General features: G+C 36.4%; 3 protein-coding genes across 7 annotated transcripts in view; 1 reads left to right on the plus strand and 2 right to left on the minus strand.

Annotated features, from left to right (window-relative positions):
- The window catches only part of PMS1 (PMS1 homolog 1, mismatch repair system component), a 116,906-nt gene extending 110,866 nt beyond the window's left edge, over positions 1-6,040 (minus strand). The window contains exon 1 of the mRNA XM_064373242.1: positions 5,845-6,040. The gene's annotated coding sequence lies outside the window, so the exon portion shown is untranslated. The remainder of the gene's footprint in view (positions 1-5,844) is intronic.
- Positions 5,484-24,812, plus strand: OSGEPL1 (O-sialoglycoprotein endopeptidase like 1). 5 transcript variants are annotated; one of them, XM_064373247.1, is made up of 9 exons: positions 5,484-6,151; positions 7,236-7,473; positions 11,199-11,586; positions 12,419-12,623; positions 12,730-12,848; positions 13,767-13,897; positions 14,022-14,093; positions 15,754-15,860; positions 21,781-24,812. In XM_064373247.1, exons 1-8 carry the CDS (start codon positions 6,043-6,045, stop codon positions 15,830-15,832), a joined length of 1,341 nt encoding a protein of 446 aa, XP_064229317.1. In that variant the 5' UTR covers positions 5,484-6,042; the 3' UTR covers positions 15,833-15,860; positions 21,781-24,812. The 5 variants fall into 5 exon arrangements, with proteins under 5 accessions (XP_064229317.1, XP_012319541.2, XP_064229319.1 ...); XM_012464118.3 differs by having other exon boundaries at positions 5,488-6,151; positions 12,700-12,848; XM_064373249.1 differs by lacking the exons at positions 14,022-14,093; positions 21,781-24,812 and having other exon boundaries at positions 5,490-6,151; positions 12,700-12,848; positions 13,767-13,934; positions 15,754-15,825.
- Positions 19,067-27,954, minus strand: part of ANKAR (ankyrin and armadillo repeat containing) — a 63,732-nt gene continuing 54,844 nt past the window's right edge. The window contains exons 18-23 of the mRNA XM_012464110.2: positions 27,726-27,884; positions 26,286-26,403; positions 24,147-24,256; positions 22,295-22,494; positions 20,970-21,016; positions 19,067-19,335 (exon numbers count right to left, since the gene is read on the minus strand). Of these exons, the coding sequence (XP_012319533.2) occupies positions 19,088-19,335; positions 20,970-21,016; positions 22,295-22,494; positions 24,147-24,256; positions 26,286-26,403; positions 27,726-27,884 (882 nt within the window). The 3' untranslated portion in view covers positions 19,067-19,087. The remainder of the gene's footprint in view (positions 19,336-20,969; positions 21,017-22,294; positions 22,495-24,146; positions 24,257-26,285; positions 26,404-27,725; positions 27,885-27,954) is intronic.

Below are 27,954 nucleotides of genomic sequence, written 5' to 3' on the forward strand. Positions count from 1 at the left end.
ATTGTCCTCTAGCTTTGACCATTAGGAGCTCTTACAAGTTGACTGCTGTGTCCCTTTGACCTGCCCCATCCTTTTTCTAGGTTTATAGTATTATTGTCTATTGAATTATAAAGATCCTAAGGGGCATAATAATATCTCCTTGACTAATACCTGTATGAATTAGCTTATAGAGCTATCTGATGCTAAGTTAGAGAAGCCCTTAGAGACTGTAATTCAACCACCTACCTCCTACCTTTCCTTTTTTTTTTTTAAGAGACAGACACAGTCTCACTCTGTCGCCCAGGCTGGAGTACAGTGGCGTGATCTTGGCTTATTGCAACCTCTGCCTCCCGTGTTCAAGCAATTCTGGCTCAGCCTCCCGAGTTGTTGAGATTACAGGCATGCGCCACCACACCCAGCTGATTTTGTATTTTTAGTAGAGACAAGATTTCACCATGTTGGTCAGGCTGGTCTCAAACTCTTCACCTCAAGTAATGTTCCTGGCTTGGCCTCCCAAAGTGCTGGGATTACAGGCATGAGCCACTGCACCCGGCCCCCTACTTTAGCTTAAATCTTCATTAATTACCACCCTTCCATTCAGTTCTGTTTTATAATAATAGAGGAGGACTTATAAGATAGCATATTCTATTTTTGTAATGGAATTTACAATTTGTTATATATTGAGTCAAAAGTTATCTTTACATAACTCTTCAAATATTTAAAGATAACTTTTAAATTGGTGTCAACAGCATTGAATAAATATTACTGGAGCCTTTACTATTTTTCATATGATATGGTTTCACATTTCTCCCACTATCCTGGTAATTCTCTAAGTTCCAGTTTATTATTTATTATATAGCACAAGAGTTAAATACAAGAGGTGATCAGATATGCTGTGAAAGAGAGTACCACTTCCCTTGTTCTGGATGCTTTTTTTTTTTTTTTTAATGCTGCCAAATACCACTTTAGTTATTTTGACAACCACATATCACTGATTGACTTTATGTCACTAAAACCTCAAATTGTCAACAGGTAGTGCTGTTAAATGATGGCTTATCCTTCACATGCTTATTGATTAAACCAAACTCTTAAGACATTTTTCCTGTAGAACTCTATCTTGTTAGATTTTATTGATTCATCTTGTCTAGCTAAAGCTGAACCTTGATTTTCATTCAGTATATTTCTCCTGTCTTAAATGTTATAAATGTCATCATCACTAAAAATAGCCTCATGCTAGTCATGAAGAACACAAATGGAGGAACCCAGTGTTAACCAGTGCAATTTAATAGTCTTTCTAACAGGATAGAAAAGAATAATTCCCAAAACAGTAACATAGATAGTACATGTTGATGTGAGAAATGTGAACAAGTTCAGTACTAAAAAGACATGTCTAGGTAACATACCCTCAAAGGAGGTTTGTAGTAGTGCAGGGCAGGGAAGGGGAAGGTAAGTAGAATAGCAGAGATAAACTCTCCTTTATTGTGTGAAAATAATGAGATGTATCACATTTTTATTTTACTCCCTAATTTCAGTTATAGGTAAAAATGATCCAGTGATTCAGCAAGTAGTTTGTTACATGGGGTTTAAATTTTTTCATATAACTACAAATGAACACATGAGAATATAAACATCAAAGTCGGAATCCTGAATGTATCAAGTATATAGGATATATAGCTTCAACTGTATTGGATGATTTTATCTCAAGTTGAATGTTGGCCTCACAGAAGTTGTTTATAGTATTTAATTTTTTTCAAAATCTGAAATATTTGATAATTAGAAAAATAATAAAAATATTTGGGTTTTATTTTCGGCATAGTAATTTATTTCATTTCTTGACTAATTATTTAAGCCCTTGATAAACAATGGTTATGGAATGACTTAACTGTAGCTCTCAAGTTCTAAATAATGTTAAGTTTAGCAGATAAGGCAGTTTATCACTGTGTTCTTTCACTCTGATTGCATAAGTATGTGTTGATAAAATAATCTTAAATACAAGGACTATAGTAAAGAAATATAGCCATTTCATTAACATTGTAAAATGAATAGGTTTAAGATATAAAGTATGAAAGGAATTTTACAGTATATAAATTTTCTGCAGTTATAAATTTTTATTAACAGTCTTATTTTGAAAACCCCTGAGTGTTTAAATATCCTGCATTTATGTTGACCATATTACCAAGATGCTAAAACATGCATCATTTTCTTCATTTTATAATTTTTATAGTGGGAACAGAGAAGCCAGATGATTTATTAGTTATTGCTGGTGAAAATACAGAGACCCTTTGAAACATTTGTCCCTCGTAGAATTCTCATCAAACCATATGCTTCTATCACAGCACTTAACAGTCATGGGGAGTATGTGGGAACAACAGAGACTTATCCTGTCCCTTCCCTGCCAAAACCACACATAGACCCACACATTTGAAAAATAAGGAAATAAGATCATCTGAGTATGGAGATTCTAATTAAAATTAGATGATCCAGCAATTTCAATTCTAGGTATATACCCAAAAGAAGCAAAAGCAGGAACTTGGACAGATACTTGTACATCTATGTTCACAGCAGCATTATTCACAAAAGCCAGAAGGTGGAGGCAATCCAAGTGCTCATCAAGGGATGAATGGTTAAAAGAAATGTGACGTATACACACATTGGAATATTATTCAGCCTTAAAAAGGAAGAAAATTCTGATACATACGACATCCTAGATGACTCTTGAAGACATTATGATATGTCAAGCCAGTCACAAAATGGCAAATACTGTGTTATCCCACTTTTATGAACTACTTAGAGTAACAAATTCAAAGACAAAGTGGAATGTGGTTGCCAAGGGCTGGAGGGCAGAAGTATTGGGAGCTTATTGGTTTTGTTTGTTTGTTTTTGAGACGGAATCTCCCTCTGTTGCCCAGGCTGGAGTGCAGTGGTGCAATCTCAGCTCACTGCAACCTCTGCCTCCTGGGTTCAAGTGATTCTCATGCCTCAGCCTCCCAAGTAGCTGGGACTACAGGCATTCATTACCACACGTGGCTAATTTTTGTATTTTTAGTAGAGACGGCCATCATGTTGGCCAGGTTGGTCTCAAACTCCTGACCTCAGGTAATCCACCAACCTCAGCCTCCCAAAGTGCTGGGATTACAGGCGTGAGCAACTGCCTGGCCAGAAGCTTACTGTTTAATGGGTACAGAATTTCAGTTTGGATGAAAAAGTTCTGGAGCTAGATGGTAGTGATGGTTGTGTAGGAACGTGAATGTACTTAAAAATGGTTAAAATGTCTTTATTCTGAGATTGCTAGTAACAGCTTAAAAAAATGGTTAAAATGGTAAATTCTGTTATGTAAATTCTACCACAATAAAGTTCAGGGAAGTTAATTTGTGAAATAAGCATAACACTCAGCAAACAGAAACTGAAGTATCTTCCAAAGACCTGATTGACAGTATTACTACTAATGAAAGAATGTTCCACATCAAAAGATATTGGTCAGCAAAGAAAATTTAAAAGGAGAAAGGAAAATGGCAGTGTATTTTTAGCATTATCCAACTCAAAGAATGTAAGACACATATGACTCAAGTGGATAGGGCCGCAGCAGGCTTGAAATATTAGCCATTAAAAGCACCAGACTCATTTCTATTGTTTCCATTCCATATTTACCAAGCAATCCTCTGATTATAATTTGGATTTAGCCTTCATTGTAATTTGGTCAATACAAGGAAGATAACCAGCAGACTCAACTATCCTAGCTCCCCCATAATTGCATTTCTCATAAATTAATACATTAGTATTAATGGCTTTCACACAGATATTATCAGTTTGTGGTGTGTAACTGAGTACTCCCAACTCCAGTCACTTCCAGACCTGATAAACCAATTTCAAGCCTATTAAAAAAATCAGATATTGAAACTTAAGTAATCACATTGTAGACCTACCAGACTGCATACATCTGCGGCAAGCCGACGTGGCTTTCCCCAAGCGATACCCCTCTCAGAATGCACTTTCCATACATATTTCCATAATTCTGTATTGCCTTTTGTCTGCTGCCTATAGACTTAGATCCTTGAGAACAGAGAATGGACCTTATCTGTATCACTAGCAACTAATAAAGTTCCTGTCACAAAGAAATGAACCCAATAAAAATGTAATAAATGAAAATAAAACCTAATGTAGTAGGACATAATTAGGAAATAAATATTGAAAATAAGATTCTATGTTTTAATACATATTATATATTAAAATTTCCTTGAAGGCTACAAATGGAAAGCTAGACACACAATATCTGAGACAAAATGAGCATATCTAGATTGAGCTGGAACTCTTGATTTATGTTGAAATTACATAGGCCATATTTGTTGAGAATGACCATGAGTGGCATTCTAGCCATACAATATCTACATAAAGAACAGACAGGCCTCAGAGAGCATACAGGCCTTTTCCCTAATAACCCTCTCCTGTGCTACAATAAAGAACATAGAAAATATACACCTTCACTTGCTAAATACATGGGACTTGTATAAGTGCCACTTCACATATATTAGGTCAAAGTAAAGATAAAATTCCTTTCTAATGTGCCCTAGAGTTCTGCTGTTTCACATAATACAGCATTTGGACTAAACACTGGCCAAAGAGTGCCTAGATGAGGAATCTACCAATGATAGCACACACAATAGGATCTTGATTGTCTTGACAGCACAGGAGAGTATTGGGATACACCTGCTGAACATAATTGAATTGTAAGAAAAATAATAATTGATGTGAAAGGTTTTTATGTTCAAACTGGATTCCAGTGAATTAACAGAAATAACCTCTGACCTGCCATATGTAATCAAACAATATAATTTTTCTTAAACTTTAGGTTTTAATTTTTTTCCTTTTTTAGGCCAACAATTCACCCTAGAGAAAATGTGAGTTATTTTATCTACTAGCAGTTAAGAAAACAGACTCCAGTGCAAGATGGCCTGACTTCTAATCCTAGCTCACTTTTCCTAGTTGTGTGACCTCCAAAGCATCCAAACTCACTGGCCCAGTTGCTTGTAAAATGAGGACAATAACTACGTCATGGGATGGTGAAAAAATTAATCTACAACAGTGCCTGATAGTGCCCTTTTATTATTATTGTTATTGTTACACATAATTGAAATTTTTGAAAAACGTAAGCTCCACTAAAAAACCTCAACCATATTCTGGTAATTATTTACTTACTTATTCTGTATCTACCTCTAGACTCTACTCTGTGACTTCCCAACATGTTATAGGATTTACTCATCTTTTATACCCAGAGTTTCACAACGTGCAAAGTACAGGTATATATGCCAGCCCTGTACAACAGTGCATTCTTAAGATCCTTGCTTACTGAAATCTTAAATACCAGCAGGGGAGAAGAAAGACTCTTGGAATAAATCTGTTCAAACAATGGTAACAAGTTCACAAACCAATAAAAGAAAAAAAAGCAGGTGCAAGACTCTGAAAACATACCATGCTGAATTTCGTGTACATAGTAAGAACAATATGAAAATAGGATTTTTTTAAGGTAACAGAATATTTACCACAGCCTTTTTTTAAAAAAATTATAAAAATAAGCCAGCCCCTTTCTTCCAAGTGAAGTGGGAGTAACGGTTTACACTGTCCGACCAGAAACACTTCCGTTCTTTTGGACCACCACCCGAACCGCGCCGCTAGTTTCCATCTTATTTCTCCGATGAAAGTATCAGGTACCCCACCCCTACCTTTAGATTTGGTGATAGTTCCCTTAAAAATGGAATGAACAATCTACCCCATCCTTTTCTCACAATATCAACCAAATTCCAGCAAAAGGCAAAAAAATTCTTTTTATTGTAGCTTAGTGTTTGCAACTTGATGTGTAGTCAGACAAACCTGTAATCGGTCTCCGCTGGATCAGTCACTAGCTGTGTAATTCTACGGAACTCCCATCATCTGCAAATCTGAAGAAAAATATATGCGAGCACACAGGACGTTTGGGGCAAAGACGGCCTTTAAGCTTTTGTTTTTACTAAGAATGCCGCTCTCTAGTGAAACAGCAGCCAGTTCTGGAAGGGACCCGGCACTGTGTTGATGACGTCACTTCCGGGCGCCAGGTTCGGGCTTTCTCCTGCAGCAATAAGGGCAGTCGACAGTCCTAGGGAAAGGAGACAAGCGCTAGCACCTGCTCCCCAAGAGGAAGGTGGGTGAAATTGCTCACTCTTCACTCCAATGATGGCGTGCACCTGGAAACGCGGTTCCAGTTCGCGCCCTTCGCCGCCTTATAGCAGACCAGAGACCGGCGCTACCCAAGTCACGTGGGTTCACCCTGCAGCTTTCTTGGCCCCAAAGGGTAGTGCTTCGCACAGTCCTCCTTGTCCAGATTTTGTTAATGCAAATCTAATTCCTCTAGGGTTTCCGGTCTGTCTGGGCTGCCCTGCCCGCAACTGTCCTCTGCAAGTAGGTCGCTCACCTCGAATCCCTGGGATACCCTGTATCCCTTCAGTGTGGTGGAGAAACGATCTGCTTTAACACCTAGAAAGTTTTAGAACGGATGATTTGGGGGCATAAAATTAGGTACTTAGCAGTGTGAAAATACTACTGTGCTTTAGTGATGGGCTATTATTTTGGGGGAAAGGATTTGGGAAGATGCTTGTTACGATAAAACCTGTAGCAAAAAGTGGAGATTTAATTCCAAAGATTATAATTAAAGATAAAATACGTGTTAGGTTGCAGTCATCTTAGTCGAAATATTTCTTTTTTTTAAGAAGAGCTTCATGAGAACACTATTGTTTATAACCCAGAGACTAAATCTGATGTGTGTGTGTTTATGTTAACTCTTGTTTTTGAACCAAATGATCAAGTTTTATTTTGAAAGGTGTTTTTAGGAGACAGAATACATTATTTTTGTCTGTTCCATCTGCCTTTGTTGTTTGATTCTTTTTAGAAAATCCACATTTTGTCTTAATTTTAGCTGTCAAAAAAAATAGCACTTTTCAGAGGACTCTATCAATTATTGTACTGTAATATTAGCTGTCTTAATAATCAGTCCTTTGGTAGGAACAGCATGCAAGTAATACTAAAAAATTTTATATCTGACCCGTTTTCCCTCTTGAGGAACATTATATCCATTCATAATGTTATTTATATTCACATGTTGCTATAGCCTTTACAAAATTTTGGTGATTTTTACAGACCTTCCTGTAATTCTGTAAAACTATATATTGAAAGATTAGCAGGCCAATGTCAATTGCAAATAAGAAGTTGTTTCTGTAATTCTTTTTCAGGAATTATCTATAGAGTAAGTATGCTAATCTTGAGTAAGACAGCAGGAGTTCTTAAACCATCAAAAAGGAAAGTTTATGGATTTTTAAGAAGTTTTAATTTTCATCCTGGAACACTATTTCTTCATAAAATAGTATTGGGAATTGAAACCAGTTGTGATGATACAGCAGCTGCTGTAGTGGATGAAACTGGAAATGTGTTGGGAGAAGCTATACATTCCCAAACTGAAGTTCATTTAAAGTAAGTAGACATTGTCTTAGTCATTTCCACTTTTTTTGGAAAAAGTAAAATGAAATCATTCTTTTCTATTTGTCATATATAAAAGTTTTCAGGAGCTACTGTCTTACTCCTTTTTGCAAACACTTTAAACAACTGCTATAGAAAATCTCAAACACCTCATCCTGGCTTTTAAGAGTCTTCACAATAAGGTCCCAACCTTAACTAATCCTGTTGCCAAAAGAAACTAAGCTCATTCTCAGCTTCAGTATTTATCAATGATTTTCCTTCAGTAATGCATTCCTTCTTTTCTCCACTTCTATGTTTCATGGTCTCAGCTGAAGTCCTAGGAAAACTGTGTTAATCACTGAAAAAAAAACCCTATTCATATTTATACATATACGTTGTGTTAGTACTTAAATAAATTACAGTAAGCATAGAATGGTGCAAGGATTATAAACTGAGATGTTTGTAGAGGACCACCAGGTAGGATACCCAAATAAATGGACAAGATATAAATAGGAAAATGTCTGGAGGAGGTCACTACTCAGCTCTAGCCAATTGTCATGCAAGAATGCAGGACTTGTGTTACTAGAGTATCGTAAGTTTTAAGAAAAAATGGAAATCCAAATTTTTAATGTCATATTTTGAGATTTTTAAAATTAGTAGCTAATTCAAAATATATTAAAATACTCTACAGATGAGTATGTCTTTAAGCCATCAATTTACAACATCTGAATAGTGAAAAAGCCTGGTATTTTGAAATCGTAGTCCTGTATTTGAATCCTGAATTAAGCACTTAGTAGTGCCTCTGTAACTGTAGGCAAGTTCCATATCCTCTCTGATTCTGTTTTCACATCAGGAAAATATGAAAATTAACATCTGCCTCATAGAATTAGGGGAAGGTGGCATTAGAAAAAAATATATGTGAAGAGGCAGATTAAGCCTCAAACAATATGCGGGAGGGACTGTGTTGGATATTAATAAGGCACCGTAAAGTACTGGAAAGTCCTTGGCTTCAGGAAGCTTAACTTGATCATAGAAGCATGATGTCTAGACCTACAAGGGGAATTAATAGTACAAGGCAGCATAAGGTAAATATCACACAAGTGGTGCAAACAGTAACTATTATTACCATGTCTCAGCTTCATAGTCCTTTCAGTTTCTCTTGAGTGCACTGAACTTTTGAACACGTAAATGTTAATGGCATAAAAAGGACTACCCTGACCACTTTATCTAAATTCTATTCTGTGTCACCATACCCTGCATATATACTTTGTAATACTTTCACAATTTATACATTTGCTCATTTATGTATAATCTCTCTCAGTAGAGTCCAAGTGCCATGGTGACAGAAGCCATGTCTGTATTAATCACTATGCTATATCTAGTGCCCAACATAATGTTTGACATATCACAGGTGTTCAGTGGCCTTTTGTTAGGCCTTCAGTAAATGGAGATGGAAAGAATATTATAACCTGGCTGTGTTAGTTCATTCTTGCACTGCTCTAAAGAAATATCTGAGACTGGGTAATTTATAAAGAAAAGAGGTTTCATTGGTTCATGGTTCCACAGGCTGTGCAGGAAGCATGGCAGCATCTGCTTCTGAGGAGGCCTCAGGGAGCTTTTACTTACGGCGGAAGGCAAAGTGGGAGTAGGCATCTTACATGGCAGGAGCAGGACTGAGAGAGGGGTGAGGTGCTACACACTTTTAAACAACAAGATCTCATGAGAACTCATTCACTATCACAACACAGTACCAAGGGGAAAGTCTGCCCCCATGATCTAGTCACTTCTCACCAGGCCCCATCTCCAACACTGGGCATTACCATTCTACATGAGATTTGGGCAGGGACACAGATCCAAACTGTATCACTGAGCGAGCATTGTCAGCAAAGGCAAAGAATTGAGAAAGTGCTGGACGTTCAATTCAGCTACAGCATAGGTCACTTGAGGAGACAAATAGGCTTCAGTGATACCATCCACCTAGCTCATTTCAGCATATTTTGAATACCTACAGTTGCCAGGCAATACTTGGGGCATTTGGGGTACAAATATGAATGACACATATGACCCTTGCCTTTGAACTGCTCACCATATAAGTGCGTTAGAGTGTAGGCTTATATAGACTCTTGGCTATATAGCTTCAAGCCTCAATGGTTTCTCTGCCTCTTTATTAGCTTTGTTCCCTAATCCACACTCCATACTGTCTACAAATCATAGCAAGACAAAAATACATTGTTATTATTAATTTTTTGAGAATACAGCCATGTTCTTATTTGGCCCTAGTATTTAGCATAATCCCTGGAAGATAAAATATACAGAAAAGGCACGGAAAGGAAAGGAGGAAGGCAAGACAGAGAAGGAAGAAACGAGTCACAGGGAGAGAATTTGGATTTGATGTCTCCCGAAATCTGCGAAACTAAAGGTTTTGAGTAGGGGAATAACAGGTGGCACTGTGCTGTAGAGTATTCTCTGGGAGCAATATAGCATGGCCTCTAAGGATCAAAGGACATAGTTAGGAAAGTGCAATTAGAGGACTGTTGAATAGACTGAGATGAGGGCTTGACACTTGGCAGTGGGAGTGGTGATAAACTTAAATGTGGAGAATGAGGAAGAGAAAGGAGGTAAAGATGAACTTTGAAACCTGAGGGTTATTTGATGCCGCTAACAGAGATGAGAGAGATAAGAGAAAAAGTAACTTTGAAAAATAAAGGAAAATTGTATTACAGTGTAGATGTGCTGAAATAGATCATTTCATTCATATCCCCCTCACTTCCTGAAACAATATTTTAATTATTCAGCAAATATTCATTAAATGCACTTACTGAGGAGTTTCATTTCTACATATAGAACTAGTAGGTTTTGCAACATCAAATATTTGAAGTTTTTTTTTTTTTGAGACTACCACTGCATTTTGCAGACTCTGTATTTTATTGCTCTACTTCTCATATTGTAACTCAGTCACATAGCAAATTTGTTTCTAGCAAATTTGCCTCAGTTCTTTACACTTGACGTTTGGAGTGGCCATCCATTGTCTTACATGGACTAAAAATCCAAATTACCAGTTCTGAACACCAGATTCCCAAACTGCATTTCAGGATTGCAAGCTATCTGTGTCCTGCTGTGACCTCAAGTGGAATGTGTTTTAAAATTAGCTCATCTTCTTTATAAAGCTGTCTTCATGTTTCTCTTTTAGAATTTCTTTTCTCCCAGTCATTCCAGCTGAATAGCTGAACAAACTTTGATGCCTTAGTCCCCCTGACCCTTATATTCAATTAGTTATTACGGTTCTCAAGGTTCTCTGTCCCTTTCTTTCCACTCCCGCAATCACCCAGTTTAAAATATAATCACTTTACACAAATACTTTTGCAGTAATCTCTCTTAAAATCTCCTGTCAGCAAGAAGATTAATTTTCCTTAAATACAGTTTTTTTCCTGTCCTTCCCATGCTCAAAACTTGTGTGGAATGCTTTGCAAGATTGTTTTGGTGATTTCATTAATCAACAAATAAATCCGTGGGAGTTTGCTGTGAATAAGCTGAAAAATTCAGGAACATTATCCACTTAATTACTGCATACTGAGTTATAACCACAGTGTGCTACAATAGAAGGTACACATTAGAAAATACTTGATTTACTCAACTATATAATGATTAACTTGAGGACATGCCTTTAGTTGTAATATATTATCATTTTTCTTCATTTTTACATTCTTAAAACTACAAAAAGCTGTCTTTGTTTCTTTCAGAACAGGTGGAATTATTCCTCCAGTAGCTCAACAGCTTCACCGAGAAAATATTCAACGAATAGTACAAGAAGCTCTTTCTGCCAGTAGCATCTCTCCAAGTGACCTCTCAGCAGTTGCAACTACCATAAAACCAGGACTTGCTTTAAGCCTGGGAGTGGGCTTATCATTTAGCTTACAGCTGGTAGGACAGTTAAAAAAGCCATTCATTCCCATTCATCATATGGAGGCTCATGCACTTACTATTAGATTGACCAATAAAGTAGAATTTCCTTTTTTAGTTCTTTTGATTTCTGGAGGTCACTGTCTATTGGCATTAGTTCAAGGAGTTTCAGATTTTCTGCTTCTTGGAAAGTCTTTGGACATAGCACCAGGTGACATGCTTGACAAGGTAATTATTTAAGAATTAATTTCTCCATTCTTTTTTGTTATGTTGTCCATTTCAACTAGGTAGCAATAGATGTGCTGCCACCATTCATCTAAATATTTCTAAATGATATCTTAGTAAACTGAAAAAAATTCACGTATGGTAAGAAAAAATAAAAAGTAGTACACAATTTTAGAATTCTTTCTTAGCCTTTCCTAATAAAATGGTAAGAGGTTAGTATCTATACATAAAGGCTGAAATAGTTGGCAGATAGTTATGTATTTTGTCAAATAATATATGTGAAGGAAAGTGCTTTGTAAACTAACATACTGCAAAAAGGTAAAATAAGAAAACATATAAAGATTAACATAAAGACACAGAGTTCTATAATTAAATCACATAATTGCTGACACCAGAGACAGATAGGGTTTTTTTTCACCCTATGTTTTAGAATACTGCAGAGACTACTGCCATATATATGGGGCAAAAAACAAACAAACAAAAAAATACACTGCTTCCCACAGTGAACTGATAGGAAGAAAGCATAGGGTAAGTTCTTATTACTGATGTTCATCATTAAGCAGTCATTGTCAACTTCAAGCCTATCTTCCAACCCCAATAGAAGAGCAAACATAGACAGGGGCAGTGATTGGCCTCTGTTGTTCAGGTCATCATAAGGAACAGGGTTGTCTGCTTATCTGAATATCAGCTATAGTCTATATTTCTCAAAGCATAGCATGTTTTATTCATTTGGTTGGGGGGGGTTGTTAGCAATTTTCAATTTATTTCCTTTGCCTCTTTTGGTTTCAAAGTATTTAATTTTATGACTCATTAAAAAAATATTTTTTTTTGATAGGTGGCAAGAAGACTTTCTTTAATAAAACATCCAGAGTGCTCCACCATGAGCGGTGGGAAAGCCATAGAACATTTGGCCAAACAAGGAAACAGATTTCATTTTGACATCACACCTCCCTTGCAACGTGCTAAAAATTGTGATTTTTCTTTTACTGGACTTCAACACCTTATTAATAAAATAATAATACAAAAGGAAAAAGAGGAAGGTATATTTCTAATTAGTAAAGTCGAACAGATAAATATTCCTGGATTGTTTCTAAAAATACCTGCTCATTTCTGCAGGTATTGAGCAGGGACAAATCTTGTCTTCAGCTGCAGACATTGCTGCCGCAGTACAGCACACAACAGCATGTCATATTGTGAAAAGAACACATCGGGCTATTCTGTTTTGTAAGCAGAAAGATTTGTTACCTCAAAATAATGCAGTACTGGTAAGTTTTATCTCATTTTATAGTAATAGTTACACTTTGCAATATGTTACTTTTTTCCCAAGACCTTGACCTTGTGTTTAGGTGAACAGATCTTTATACGCTATGCTAGCCCTGACAGTATGAAATTATGCAGGATAGGAAAGACTAACGCCATTTCTCGTACTAGTTTGACAGCTTCATGAGACATCTATATAGCTTCTATAGCACAAAAGTCCAAGATTGCATCTTCTTATTGGATTTAAAAGAGGGTTTATGATAAAGAAAGCAAATGCAGTAACTGCTGTCATTATTTTTAGAAAAATAGGCAGATTTCCTTCATCCTTTGATGAAATCCCTTTTTGTTTTTAAATAAGCCAGTCAAATTTAGCAGTGGGAGGTGGTACAAAAACTTTCATGCAACACTAATGTTAATAAGTTCTGATAACCCACTACCATTGTACCAGCTGAAATCCCTTTAATTATGCTTAAAAACCTTGATAAACATCCTGTTTAACTGTATCTGAAACTTTATTCTTTTAAAAATTATAAACTAAAGTGGGAAAATGTTTAAATGGTGGTAATTCATAGGTGGAATTTTACATGGATATCAAAGAATAATTTTTTAAGAGTTATGTAGTAAGATGCACAATATAAAAAATTCAAGGTCTAAAATAGTTTACTATGATTGTAATTATATTAAATATTGAGACGAAAATTGTGAAGAAAATATACAAAAATGCTAGTAATGTTTCTATGCTATTAGAATTGTTAGTGATTTTTTCTTTCTAAATTTTTATTATATAGATATATAACTTGCCCACTGTCCATCTCAAAATGAGATAGTTTATTATTGTATAATGCTGATATTTTTCCCCTAGGTGTAATTAACAGCTTGATTCATATCCATATATAATAGTTTTTGGTTTTCTCAATTCCTAGGTTGCATCTGGAGGTGTTGCAAGTAACTTCTATATCCGCAGAGCTCTGGAAATTTTAACAAACGCAACACAGTGCACTTTGTTGTGTCCTCCTCCCAGACTGTGCACTGATAATGGCATTATGATTGCATGGTAGGCCACAAGATATATGTGCTTCACTCATAATCATGTAAATATTAATTGCCATTTTATCATACTAAACCTTCTTCCTTCAGATCTTGGAACTATTGATTTTATTTTAATAATTCTTATTTAGGAACGGTATTGAAAGATTACGTGCTGGCATGGGCATCTTACATGACATAGAAGATATCCGCTATGAACCAAAGTATGTGGTACCATTCATGCTTTTTATGCAAGTTACATTACTTAAGTCAAAGCCTGAATTTTGCTTTTATATATGAGGTTTTCATTGACATTTTGGTGGTACTTGAAGGAAAGTGACATAAATGTCTTTCATAAACCTAGTTGAGGTTGATACTGTATAAGAAATATTTTTGCTACCGTATCAAATTATAAAAATCTTGACAAGTTTAGGTGAGTTAGAAACAAGCCATGAGTAAGGGTGATGAATTCCCTCCTTTGGAACCAGAGTGGAAACGATGTTCATGGCCTGGACTTTTGCAATGTCAGTAACATCTCAAAACCAGCTAACGTGCTGGGAATTTTAAGGAAAACCTGCAGAAAGCATTCAGGTATGAAAATGGGTTGTGATTATGCTCTTACACAGGCAGCTGAGAATTGGCCAAAAGATAGCTATTTCCTGCAAGCCTTATTTCCTCTCCCAAATCAAAGATCCAACAAATAGCACAGTGTTTTCTTTTACTTTTTTTTTTTTTTTGAGGCAGAATCTGTGTCACCCAGGCTAGAGTGCAGTGGCCCATTCTCAGCTCACTGCAACCTCTGCTTCCTGAGTTCAAGTGATTGTCATGCCTCAGCCTCCTGAGTAGCTGGGATTACAAGTGCACACTGCCACGTCCAGCTAATTTTTTGTATTTTTAGTTTTTGGGTTTCGCCACATTGGCCAGGCTGGTCTCGAACTCCAGACCTCAAGTGATCTACCCACCTTGGCCTCCCAAAGTGCTGGGATGACAGGTGTGAGCCACCATGCCTAGCTGGTTTTTCAGTTTACTATATAATTCTGTTATAAGTTAATTCTGGAATAGTAAAAGACAATTATTTTTATAATCTAACATAATTATATTTTAAACATCTTTTCATCTGATGTTTTAAAACTTGTCAGCATTGGCCAGGCACAGTGGCTCATGCCTGTAATCCCAGCACTTTGGGAGGCTGAGGTGGGCAGATCACCTAAGGTCAGGGGTTCAAGACCAGCCTGGCCAACATGGTGAAACCCTATCTCTACTGAAAATACAAAAAATTAGCTGGGTGTCATGGCGGGCGCCTATAATCTCAGCTACTCAGGAGGCTGAGGCAGGAGAATTGCTTGAACCCACGAGGTCGAGGTTGTAAGCTGAGATCATGCCATTGCACTCCAGCCTGGGTGACAGAGCGAGACTCCATCTCACAAAAAAACAAAAACAAACAAAAAAACTTGTCAATATTATATTCCATAACTAGACAGTTGTGCTATAGAGAACCTATAGAAACCTGGGACATTTGTAAAATGTGAATGTTTGACTTTAGCTGTGTGGCAAAAATGTTTCACCTTTTTAGCTTTGTAGAGATTTATAAGATATTTTCCTTATTTTTATATTTTATGTTTTAACTTATGTACAGTATTTGAGAACAAGAAAACAGATGTTCTCAAAAAATGTCTCGAAATTTGGATTTCTTATTAATGAGGCTAGCTTTCGTTATCCTGACTTGAGGTCCCACTATATTTGGATGCATTTAAGAATCATCACCACATATGATGAATTATACATTAGATACTTATACCGTCAGAATTCTAAGCAAATAGTCTGCAGAACTAGTGATGGATCATGAAGCAAATAAATAATGTGATTTGTCTGATTCTGATGTAGATGTCCTCTTGGAGTAGACATATCAAAAGAAGTTGAAGAAGCTGCCATAAAAGTACCACGATTAAAAATGAACCTATGATTTTTGCTGTTCAAAAAAATCCCTACAGGTAGTATTAATGTTAAAAGTAAGTCTTTATTGTTTTGTGTATCAAATTGTAGAAGACATATAATATTAATTATTCATCAAGACTTTCTTTCGTTACTTCTTTTTCTTATGTTTGATGTTTTACCTGCTCTTCTGAGATACTGTAATGTTAAAGTCTTACAAGAGAACATAGTGTTTTTTTTTTAATTATTAAAAACAAAAATAAAACATCTTTTGAGAAAAGAATGTATTGATGTTGGCAGGTAGAAAGAAAAACTTTGAAAGAAGTACAGTAATTTTGCTGAATCTTGGCCCTGTATCATATGGGCCTAGGACTTTCCCCCACTTCCTCAAATCAGAATAGGAGAAGCTATTTTTCTATTTTTTGACTTCTATTGAAACATGAAGCTGACTTTATAATGAGAGAGTAATTTTATTTTGTTTTTCTTTTTTTTTTTTTTTTTTGTAGACAGAGTCTCCATCTGTCACCCAGGCTGGAGTTCAGTGGTGTGATCTCGGCTTACTGCAACCTATGCCTTCTGGGTTCAAGCAATTCTCCTGCCTCAGCCTCCTGAGTAGCTGGGACTACAGGTGACCACTGCCACGCCCAGCTAATTTTTTGTATTTTCAGTAGAGATGAGATTTCACCATGTTGCCTAGGATGGTCTTGAACTCCTGAGCTCAGGCAATGTGCCTGCCTCAGCCTCCCAAAGTGCTGGGATTACAGGTATGCGTGAGAGAGCAATTTTAGATCAAAGTCGCATCAAAGCAGATATTTCCAAAAGCTGACTTTCTTTAACATAATATGTTATTAATTTTAAGAGTTTGTTACGGGCTGGGCGCAGTGGCTCATGCCTATAATCCCAGAACTTTGGGAGGCTGAGGTGGGCAGATCATGAGGTCAGTAGTTGGAGACCAGCCTGGCAAATGTGGTGAAACCCCATCTCTTAAAAATATAAAAATTAGCCAGGCATGGTGGCATTCACCTGTAATTCGAGCTACTTGGGAGGCTAAGGCAGAAGAATTGCTTTAACCCAGGAGGTAGAGGTTGCAGTGAGCCAAAATCATGCCACTGCACTCCAGCCTGAGTGGTAGAGCAAGACTCCATCTCAAAAAGACAAAAAAAAAAAGAGTTTTGTTATTAGGTATGCTCTCTGGAGTGAATAGGATGTCTATGCATTTTTTAAAATCCATATAATTTGAGGTTTTACAATTTTAACATGTAAGTAATCCCTGAAGTATGTATTGTACACTTTAGTTGTCCATATACTTTCACATCAGTTATTTGAGAAATTGTATATAATCAGATGGAAATAAATCTGGGAGTTTTTTTGGTTAACTTTTTTTTGAATCCAGACTTTGTACTGCAAATATCATAAGCTTATCACTGTTTTTCTAGACAGCGTCTTGCTATGTTGCCCAGGCTGGACTAAAACTCTAGGCCTCATGTAATCCTCCAACTTCAGCCTCCAAGGGCCAACTTCTCACACATCATTTAAAAAAAGTAAAAAACGTAGAGTAATAAAAATAATCTTTATGGGGGCATTGTGCTTTAGGAGAAATAGTATACATTTTAGGAGCGGTAAGATGGTCTGGCTAGGCCAAGATACTCAGGAAATTCCTGGAATCGAATGCAAAGAAACTCTGATAACCTGAAAATAGTTCTAAAATACAGTCTTGAGCGTACCTGAAACCAGTTTCAGAGCTCAAAAGTTGCTCTCTAAAGGCTTTTTAAAATATCTATAGAAACTTAATATGTCCATTCTTATGAATTCTTATCCTTAATGGTGGTGGATAACACAATTTATCATTTGAATATGTATTGATTTCTAGTATAAAATATACAGTTTCCCTCCACATTTCCTATTATTTTAGTCAATCCACCAGAAAGTTGTGACTCAGCACCATTAAGATAATTTAAAATTAAATATGAAGATTAAAGAGGTCTCTTATTTTTCAGTGGTTAAGAACACAAGCTTTGGGCCAGGCATGGTAGCTCATACCTGTCATCCTAGTGCTTTGGGACGCCAATGGAGGAGGATCACTTGAGGCCAGGAATTTGAGACCAGTCTGGGCAACATAGCAGAGACCTCAGCCTCCTGAGTAGCTAGGGCTACTGGCCTGTACCACCACACTCAGCATAACAGAGACAAAGGACCTGTAGCCCTAGCCACTCAGGTGAGATGATTGCTTTGAACCCAGGAGTTTTAAGGCTGCAGTTAGCTGTGATTGCACTATTGCCCTCCAGCCTGGGTAACAGAGCAAGACCCTATCTCAAACAAATAAATAATCATTCATTCACTCACTTACTGGCTCTGGACTCTGGCACATAGAAAGCCTTAAGTACGTATCAGGGAAAATAACTGCTTATTAATATATGCTTACAATGCTAACTGCAGCCCAGGTAGAGAATGGATTATAGCAAGACCCTCAGACTGTATGGAGGCAATTGAGCAAGTGGATGGAGAAAAGGGGAGCTTTAAAGTACACAGTGAAGGGCCGGGCGCGGTGGCTCATGCCTGTAATCACAGCACTTTGGGAGGCCGAGGCGGGTGGATCACGAGGTCAAGAGATCGAGACCATCCTGGTCAACATGGTGAAACCCTGTCTCTACTAAAAATGCAAAAAATTAGCTGGGCATGGTGGTGCGTGCCTGTAATCCCAGCTACTCAGGAGGCTGAGGCAGGAGAATTGCCTGAAACCAGGAGGCGGAGGTTGTGGTGAGCCGAGATCGCGCCATTGCACTCCAGCCTGAGTAACAAGAGCGAAACTCTGTCTCAAAAAAAAAAAAAAAAGTACACAGTGAAGCCGAGCACATGGGCTCACACCTGTAATCCCAGCACTTTGACAGGCCAAGGCGGATGGATCACCTCAGGTCAGGAGTTCAAGACCAGCCTGGCCAACATGGTGAAACCTCATCTCTACTACAAATACAAAAATGAGCCGGGGATAGTGGTGGTGGGTGCCTGTAATCCCAGCTACTCAAGAGGCTGGGGCAGAAGAATTGCCTGAACCCAGGAAGCAGAGATCCTACTTATCTTTACAGAAATCCTACTTATTTTTTGAAACCATAACTCTGACCTGATACTAAATTCCATAGACATGCTAAGGAAAATATGCTTAGTATCGAGATCAAGAACTTCCCTTCAAAAAGATTATTCAGTAGTGTTATTTGCATATTACCATAATTAAAAATAAAAAAAATTTTAAAAGATGGCTCAAAAATCCTTTCATACTAAAGTGCTTTTATTAGCCTTCTGCAGGCTCTGGGTTGGCTTTCTGGACGTGTTTCCCAAGTTGGTTCAAACACACTATTCTTGGTCTTGATACATTTGTGATATCTGATGTAATTGTAGATGAAAAAGAAAAAATATTATGGGAATCCTTGGTCTTTTTTGTTGCTTCGAAGAGTCCCACGAAGTTAGTTACAGGAAGTAATAAAGTCAAAGAATCTTTAAGTTGAATTTTAGGTTTTAATTTTCTTCGGTGCTCTTTCCCTAAAAATTAGAGAGCCCCAATTAAATCTCTCCTGAGAGCCCTAGGTGTAGTCTCATTACTTCTAGTTCTATGTAGTTCTATTTTCTTTACATAACATCCTAAGAGAACCGATCAGTGCTTCCAGACTTTTAGATGTCAGAGGCCAAAAATTTGTGGGGACCACTATATGGTTTGCTTGCTTGTTATTATGTCAAGTTATCACCAATAAAAGAACAAATACTACTTTAAACATCATTATGTAAAATAAAGAATATTTTAGTACCCAAAGAAAATATAAAAGGCATTATCTGAAAATGATAGACATGACATTGAATGAAATGAATTTCATTAGAAACTTGCTACCTTGTCCTTATTTTTTCTTATGTTACCACAAACCTGTGAAAACTTCATCAGATCATGACTGATAAACAGGTTGTTGTTTAGAAACCAGTGTTAAAGTGAAGAAAGAGTGAGACTGACTTTATTCTTGTGTGTAAATTACTCTTACATTAAAGAAGCTATATAAAAAATGAATATTCTATATATTTCTATATTGATTTCTATATAGATTTCTGTATTTCTATATTGATATTCTATGTATATTTCTATATAACCTCCTCACATACCTAGCTTCCCTCATATACTCGTTGAATACATGAAGTTGTTTCCTCTCCTTTTACTGTCTTTAAATTCTGTCCCTTTCTGTTTGTGACTCTAGCAAACTGATCTTGACTTCTGAATGTTTCTATCCCTGATTTTCATGGTAGCACAACATTCCAAGTAAGGAATGATTTTGGTCCTACATGAACAAGCACTAAGAATATATGTGAAATTAACAAGTAATTCCTATTCCCTGGAAGGGATAAATAATATGAGATCTAGACCCTGATCTCTGCAAATCTAGTCCATTCAAGTATAATGTACCAACTATGTACAAAACTATATAATAGAATATCAATGAAAAAAATGTCTCAGCCCTAAGAATTCAGATAAGTAAGTTGTACATGAAACAACAATAGCAAGTCCATAATTTAAGTCGTACTTACAAGGTGTTTAAATAATGACATTTCTATGCATGGTTTGAGAAAAGCAAAATAAGACAGGGATCACTTTCAAGTGATACTAGTAGAGAAGGCCTTAAAGAAAATGATTATCATGGGCTTGTAAATAAGAAGATACTTTAGGTAGATGGAATTACAAAAGAAAAGTATGTAGGTAAACTTTTTCTGGGGGGGTAGCCTCTACTTTTTTTTTTTTTTTTTTGACATGGAGTCTCACTCTGTCACCTAGGCCAGAGTACAGTGGTGTGATCTCAGCTCACTACAGCCTCTGCCTCCCAGGTTCAGGCAATTCTCCTGCCTCAGCCTCCCAAGTAGCTGGGATCACAGGCATGCACCACCCTGCCTGGCTAATTTTTGTTTTTGTTTTCGTTTTTGTTTTGTTTTAGTAAAGATGGGGTTTCACCATATTGGCCAGGCTGATCTTGAACTCCTGACCTCAAGTGATCTGCCCACTTTGGCCTCCCAAAGTGCTGGGATTACAGGCATGAGCCACTGTACCCAGCCTACATTTTGAATAATTTTTAGAGATGGAATACAGAATTATAAAGTATCTGGGTAGGAGGTACTTTGTAGATAAAAGAAAAATCAATTACCTTTTTTAAAGACAGGAATTATGGATGGTCCTCCATTCTTCTCCAGACTAAAAGAAAAACATTTTTATTATTATTAAAATGAATGAAGACATAATGCACCCAGAAAAAATATATGAAGAAATAACGGTACCAGGTTTAATGCCTAATGGCCTAATTCATACATGTTACCTCCACTAACTGCATGTTACCTGTAAGTATTTTACATTCAGTCACTCATTTACTCACTTATTTACTCTAAGCATTTGGAACATTAAATCTGCTTGAAGTGATAAGGGGAAGAGTTACGGAAGAAGAAACACTTCAGCTGGGTTTTGAAGAAGATAGGTCTGAAAAAGTGGTATATTTTTCTACTTCCCACAAAGTCATCACATGGGCTAGCTGTGGGAGTGACTGTGTAAAATACTACTTACATTATTTATTGTAATTCTTTGAACCAATGAAAATTATTTAGCAGTATCAATTATAACAGTTATAATATATGTTCCTTGGCTTATCATAAAATTAGGTCACCCATTTTAGACTTTCAGTTTTTCAAAGAATTAAAGTAGATCCAAAGATGTACTCATCATTCTCTGTACTTAAAATTGATGGAGAATCTATGTTTGTACGTGGCTATCTACAATCATAGATAACCATGATGCTCTATTGGATCCTATTCTCTACCATTATCATAGAGTTAATCATGTATTTTGAGTAGTTCTATTTCCTATGTATGAGTATCACTACTTGCAGAGAAAACTTGTAATTCAGTTGCATTTACAGAACAGATAATATACCCATAGTAAAGAGATTCTCCTCTCTTCCTTTTTAGGGGGGACTTAAGTTTGTGATGAAACCACAACAGTGAGTTGAAATCCTCTGAATAAGTTCCTGGAAAACTTCACCATAACTTTAACCACTAAGTCTAATTTAGCCCTGTTTCTACCCTGGGAATTTGGCCTAGTCTAGAAGACCCATTTGATGCTAAGGTCGGGGTGATGGTCTTGTCTCAGAACTGTCAAATGTACCCCTAGTCTACTAAAAAGTGACTTCTTGAATCAGATGTGGTGGTGACCAGTCTCCCAAAAACTTTCTAAAATGTGAATAATCCTGGCCAGAGAGGATCTTCAAGATCTAGGTGTATTCTTATCTGTACCCACAACTCTGGTGCTAAGTTGGAATTAAAACAGGTTTTGGCAATGGCCATTTAGAATGAAGTTTATCCTCTGCTATATAGGAGATATATTCATATCAAGAATAGTTCCTCTTGTTTGATCTTACTAAAGCTGCTTAAAGTTTCCTCTATCAATAATTTCACTACTGTGACTTCTGATATAGGACTATACCTTAAGGAAGGAAGTCCCACCACTGTTTGTTGCATTTGAAATTCCTTTAAAAATGCTGGGTTAATACTTGCATCTCTGCTGATATTATTTTTTATACGAATGAACTGATTAGGTTTATTCCTGCATTCTTTTAATAGGATGCGGAAAGCATTTGCATTGTATGTTAAGTAGCCAAGAGCAGAGGAACAAGCTGCACGAACCTAAATGAAGAAACAGTTCTTTCTTAACCAGTGGGCTTTGATCTTAAAATATCTTAGTAATCTAATTAGCTACTTCATAGGAAAGTCTCTGTAAGAGAGGCAGCAAGTGTAAGCAAATAATGTATGCAAACAAATGGCAATGTATAGATGGAAGCTTAACAGCCATATTTTTACAGAGAGCTGTCAACTGCCATTGATTTCTATTAGTTGTTCTCAATCTTAACAACATTTTAGAACCTTTGGGAATGTTTTAAAAAAAAAGCCCAGCAAATAAATCAAAATGTTTTGAGGGTAGAATCTGGGTTTTTTTCCTTCTTCTTTTTTAAGGTGTGACAGGTAATTCTAATGTGCTGCCCAAGAAAGAACCTTTGAGCTTGAACTAAGACAGTGGAGCACAACCCTGACAATCCATTAGCATCACCCATATAACTTTGACAGTTATGCCTGGGTTCCACCCCTAGAAACTCTTATTTAATTATTTTGTTTATAGTTCTCACAGAAGTAGGACCAGATACTTTGGCGAATAGCTAAGTGGTACATGTAGGAAACGTGAACTCTTGGCAACAGAAATCTTAGGGAAAGCAACTCATTTATTTATTTATTACTTTTTTTTAACATTCAGATGTTACTAAAGCAACTCATTTTTCCACTGTCCAAAACAAAGAAAGAAGCACAAGTATCAGGCCACAGGACTCCAGAAAAAAATAGTTCTTTGAGGAAAATTCCCTCTGTCTATGACCCATAAGTTGGTCATATGACTAATTAAAGTATGCTCCTGGGCAGTTGTTATGGAATATGATAGCTGGTAGCATAAAAAGTTTCATAGAGTAAACATATTGGTCTTTATGTTGGCATCCAGTTGCTCTGTATGCTCCTATGTCTTCTACACCCTGAACCCTGGACCTGCAGTTCAGCTGCTGGGAACTTGTTAGAAATGCAAATTCTATGGCCCACCTCAAATGTACTGGCTCAGAAACTCTAGGAATGGGGCCAAGCAATCTAACAGGCCCACCAGGTGATTCTGATATACTCTAAAGGTGGAGTAACACTGCTTTAGACCTTAGTGGAAGAGAGTTGGGGAACACTCAGAGGCAAGCCACTGCTGTGACCAGCACAGCCTCTTACACACACCCTTACATCTAACCCTGCTTGGCACATAAGGAAAACTATCCTATGTATTCCATTTTCATTCATTTCAAATCATAGAAATGACTTAGATCAGAGTCATCAGTTTTTGTTACTTGACAAACATTTTAATTATAAATTTCTTTGTCATCAACATATTTATAAATTGACTCTTAATTCCAGCATTTAGATCACCTATTATATAGGGTTTTTTGTTTTCTAAATCAGGAACTAATTTGAACAGGTAGTTAGTTCTTTTTAAATCTTTAATTACAGTTGTTTTATACTGCTTTTGTTATTAAAATCCTAAGACTTAGAGTTAAAACAAATGTATATTTTTATAGGAATTAAAATTGTGGATGGCGGATATGTATGACTAATTAGTATTAGAAAAGTCATCTAATTTTGAGTTAGGAACAGGAACTATATTATATAACATAGTCAATCAGTGGAAAAATTAGTACACAGAAAGGTAAATTATAGTTTTAGCATATTTAATTTTAGAATTGGTTGTTTTTTGTTTTTACCTCTTCTGTCCCTGAGTACAAATGATAGCAGAGCCGTTGGATTGTTCCTAATGTGGTAAATGCTTCTGGGATACCAGCTCTAGAATGAGCCAGGCTTGCTATTAAATTCCCTATAAATTAAACAAGAAAAATGTTTGTGTTATTTAATTGATATAAACTTACAGTATTTTCATTAATTACACATAGCACTGAAAAAGGTTTGTGTCACAAGACATCTCTGTCAATGAAGCAGCACTGAGGAAAAGCATGCATATGTAAATATAGAATAAACTCCCCAAAATTACAGTTTGGTTTTCTGTCACAAACGGTATAAGTAGGTTTATGTAAGGGTGGACAATTTTGAAAATCAGAGGTTTTCCTTCTTCCATAGCTTCAGAATATATTTTGTTTTGAAGTTTTTAGGGTTTTAAAAATAACTATGAACATAATGATTTGATTATCATAAGAACATTTAATATGTCCTTTTGCAGTTGAAGTGGCTTTAAGCTTTATTAATACTTTAAAATCAAACGATGTATTGCTTATTGAGGTTTAAATGCATTGACGTTTTTACCATAAAAAGAAATGTTTTCAGATTTAAAATAATAAAGTGTCCCAATAATTGTGTAGCTACCCACTTATTATTTTATGTATATTTGTGTTTAAAGATAAAAATGTATTTTTATATTTGTGTGTGGATACTTTATATGACCTGAGTTTTTGTTTTCCTTGTATTTTTGTCTGGCCTCTATTATAAGCCAAGAAATTCTTTGTGTTTATTGCCTCAGAATGGGGAGAACTGGGTTGTATCATCTAAAGCAAAAATTGTCTAAAGGTAAGCTCTATTTAAAGTTAAAAAGAGCCTTTAAAGATGGGAAGTTAGAAATGGAAACGGAGGGAGCAGCTAAGAAAGAGAACTAAGGTTTATAGTTCTCAAAGGAGTAGAAGGAGGAACTTTGAGTGGAGAATAGCTAAGTGGTATATATAGGAAAACCAAATTCTTGGTAACAGAAATCACAGTCTCCTAAAAACTTCTGTGCTTTTGAAGACTTTTCTGAGAACCACGTCAACTCGACATCAAGCACATCAGTTATTTTTACACTATACCTGAGGCCTGAATATCAGGCTTTGCCGGAGATAACCTGGACATGCATATGACTCTGGTTATGGAGTGCAGAGAAAGTCCAGTAATTTCTGAGATTTCTTTCTCCTCATCCTGGGGAAATTAATTTAATATTTGAAAGCTAGTATAATAAGGCATTTATTTCCCATAAGAGTTTGTGGAATGTATACCCACTACAGTCGTTTTTCAGAGTCACAGAATTACTATAACACTGAATTAATAATGTTATTTAGATTAAAACATATTTAATAACTTCTTTAAACATTTTTTTCTAGCTAGTTTCCATCAGAAAGTTTTCATTGCTTCATTTTTCCTTCCTTGCCATGCAAATATACTTCATAAAAATAGAATTCTATGGCATCAAGTGAAGTTTCCTTTAGAGATCCATTTTAGTTAAAAAATAAATACTTATTTGTTTGTTTATAATGGTAGTAGTTACTGCATATTACTGTAATTCTGACCCTGTCTTATGTTACTTTGAGAGAGGTGTAACAAGTCAATTAAATATTACTGATCACCTAATACATGTGAGCTGTTGGGTTAGGTCTGCAGTAGATGCAGTTATGCAATAGCATTAAATGTGTTGAGAACTCTATGGGACCATCTTGCTTTGCTTTGTTGCATAGTGACATAAGTAACTTTTCAGTGTTAGCAAAATGTGTACAACTGGACAAAAGGAAACCAGACAGAAGTACATCTGTGTAAATCTACCACCACTATTATAAATCAGTTTTTTTGATTTTGCTTTTGGTAGTTCATAGTAGAATTCTCATTTATATCCTGGAAAAAAATAATTAAGGGTTTGGAAAAGCAATTAGGAAAGCAAAAAGTCTGTGTTCAGAGTTACTCTGCTTCTATTCTGGGTGCAGAGTAGATACCCATTGTTTCATGTAGACTTGCTGCGGAGTTCCATGTAGATAAACATGAGTTCTTGTGGCAGAGTATCAGGTGTATTATTTTATTATTATTCGGATTACAGTAAACTGTTTTTGAAAATAGTTTTATGTGGCTAAAATTAACTTCTAGTCATTTCTTACCTGTCAAGACAATAGTAGAAGTCTGAACTGAATACAGACTATCAACTAAAATTGTAACACCTCTTGCAGACAAAGTAATATGGTCCACATCTCTAATGACTTTAGCCAATATGACAATCTGAAAACAGAAAAAAAGCAGAGAATCTTTAAACATTTTCTACTCAGCATCTCTAATTACACTTTTGTAATTTTTTTTTTTTTTGGAGACGGAGTCTCGTTCTGTCACCCAGGCTAAAGTGCAGTGGCACAATCTCGGCTCACTCTGCCTCCTAGGTTCAAGTGATTTTTCCACCTCAGCATCCTGAGTGGCTGGGATTACAGCCATCCGCCACCATGCCCAGCTAATTTTTTGTATTTTAGTAGAGACAGGGTATCAGTGTGTTGCCTAGGCTGGTCTCGAACTCCTGACCTCATGATCCACCTGCCTCGGCCTCCCAAAGTGATGGGATTACAGGTGTGAGCCACCGCACCCAGCCACACTTTTGTAATTTTTTTAAATTTTTTTATTCTTTTGATACTTCTTAGAAGAGTAAATGAAGTATTTAGAGGATTCAATAGAAGCAGCATGTGGTGGGAGTGGGGAGTGAGTTAAGAGCACTTGTTCCTGTCTGGTCATAGCAGTGACCATAGGAAGTGCTATTATTATTCCTACAATGGTTGCAACTTTTGCATCCTTTCAATATGAGTTCATAGAAAGTACTTCTCTTAAAGGGCACAGGATAGAAAATAAAGAGAATAAGACTTCCCAGATACCGACAGTTGTTATTAGGTTGAAGGATCAGTGTGATCAACCAAAGATTTACAGTTAGAAAACCTGTCTTGGATGCTAACATGTTTTTCTACCTATTTCTTTTTTTATTTTTCTTTTTTTTTGAGATGGAGTTTGGCTCTTGTTGCCCAGGCTGGACTGCAATGGCACGATCTCAGCTCACTGCAACCTACGCCTCCCGAGTTCAAGCAATTCTCCTGCCTCAGCCTCCCAAGCAGCTGGTATTACAGGCATGTGCCACCATGCCTGGCTAATTTTGTATTTTTAGTAGAGATGGGATTTCTCCATGTGTCAGGCTGGTCTCAAACTCCCAACCTCAGGTGATCTGCCCAAAAGTGCTGGGATTACAGGCGTAAGACACTGTGCCCAGCCTACCTATGTCCTTTAATATGGGGTAATGAAAATAATACTACCTGATTGTCAACCCCACAGGCTTATTATAAACATGAGATGAGGTATAAAGGCATAAGCATCTTGTAACCTGTAAAATTCTATATTAATGAATAAATCCTCATAGATAATGAAGTTTTTATGAGGTAGAGGGGCTTAAATGCAAAGTACTAAATTTTTACAAATAAGTAAACATTTTTCTGGGCCTCCAAATTGTAATTTTCAAGTTTTCACAAAATGACATATTTATTAATTTGAGGAGTTAATCTCTGATTTTATACCTGAAATGCTGCCATTGCCTTCTCAGTTTCAATTGTTGATTCAAGAAAAGGTTCAAAAATAGATATGGTCATTATTCCACTTTCCAATATTATGTATTGTTGAAAGCGATTATTGAAGGCAAAAAGGGTTAATGCATACCCTGCTCTTAAGCAAATATCCTAAAAATAGGAGAAACATGCATTATAGTGAACTTCATTGATCATGTTACTCAACGTAATAGACTTTGGC

This window comes from Aotus nancymaae, unplaced genomic scaffold (genome assembly GCF_030222135.1).
Source record: "Aotus nancymaae isolate 86718 unplaced genomic scaffold, 86718_ANA_hifiasm-v0.15.2.pri h1tg000008l, whole genome shotgun sequence".
NCBI classification, from domain to species: Eukaryota; Metazoa; Chordata; class Mammalia; order Primates; family Aotidae; genus Aotus; species Aotus nancymaae.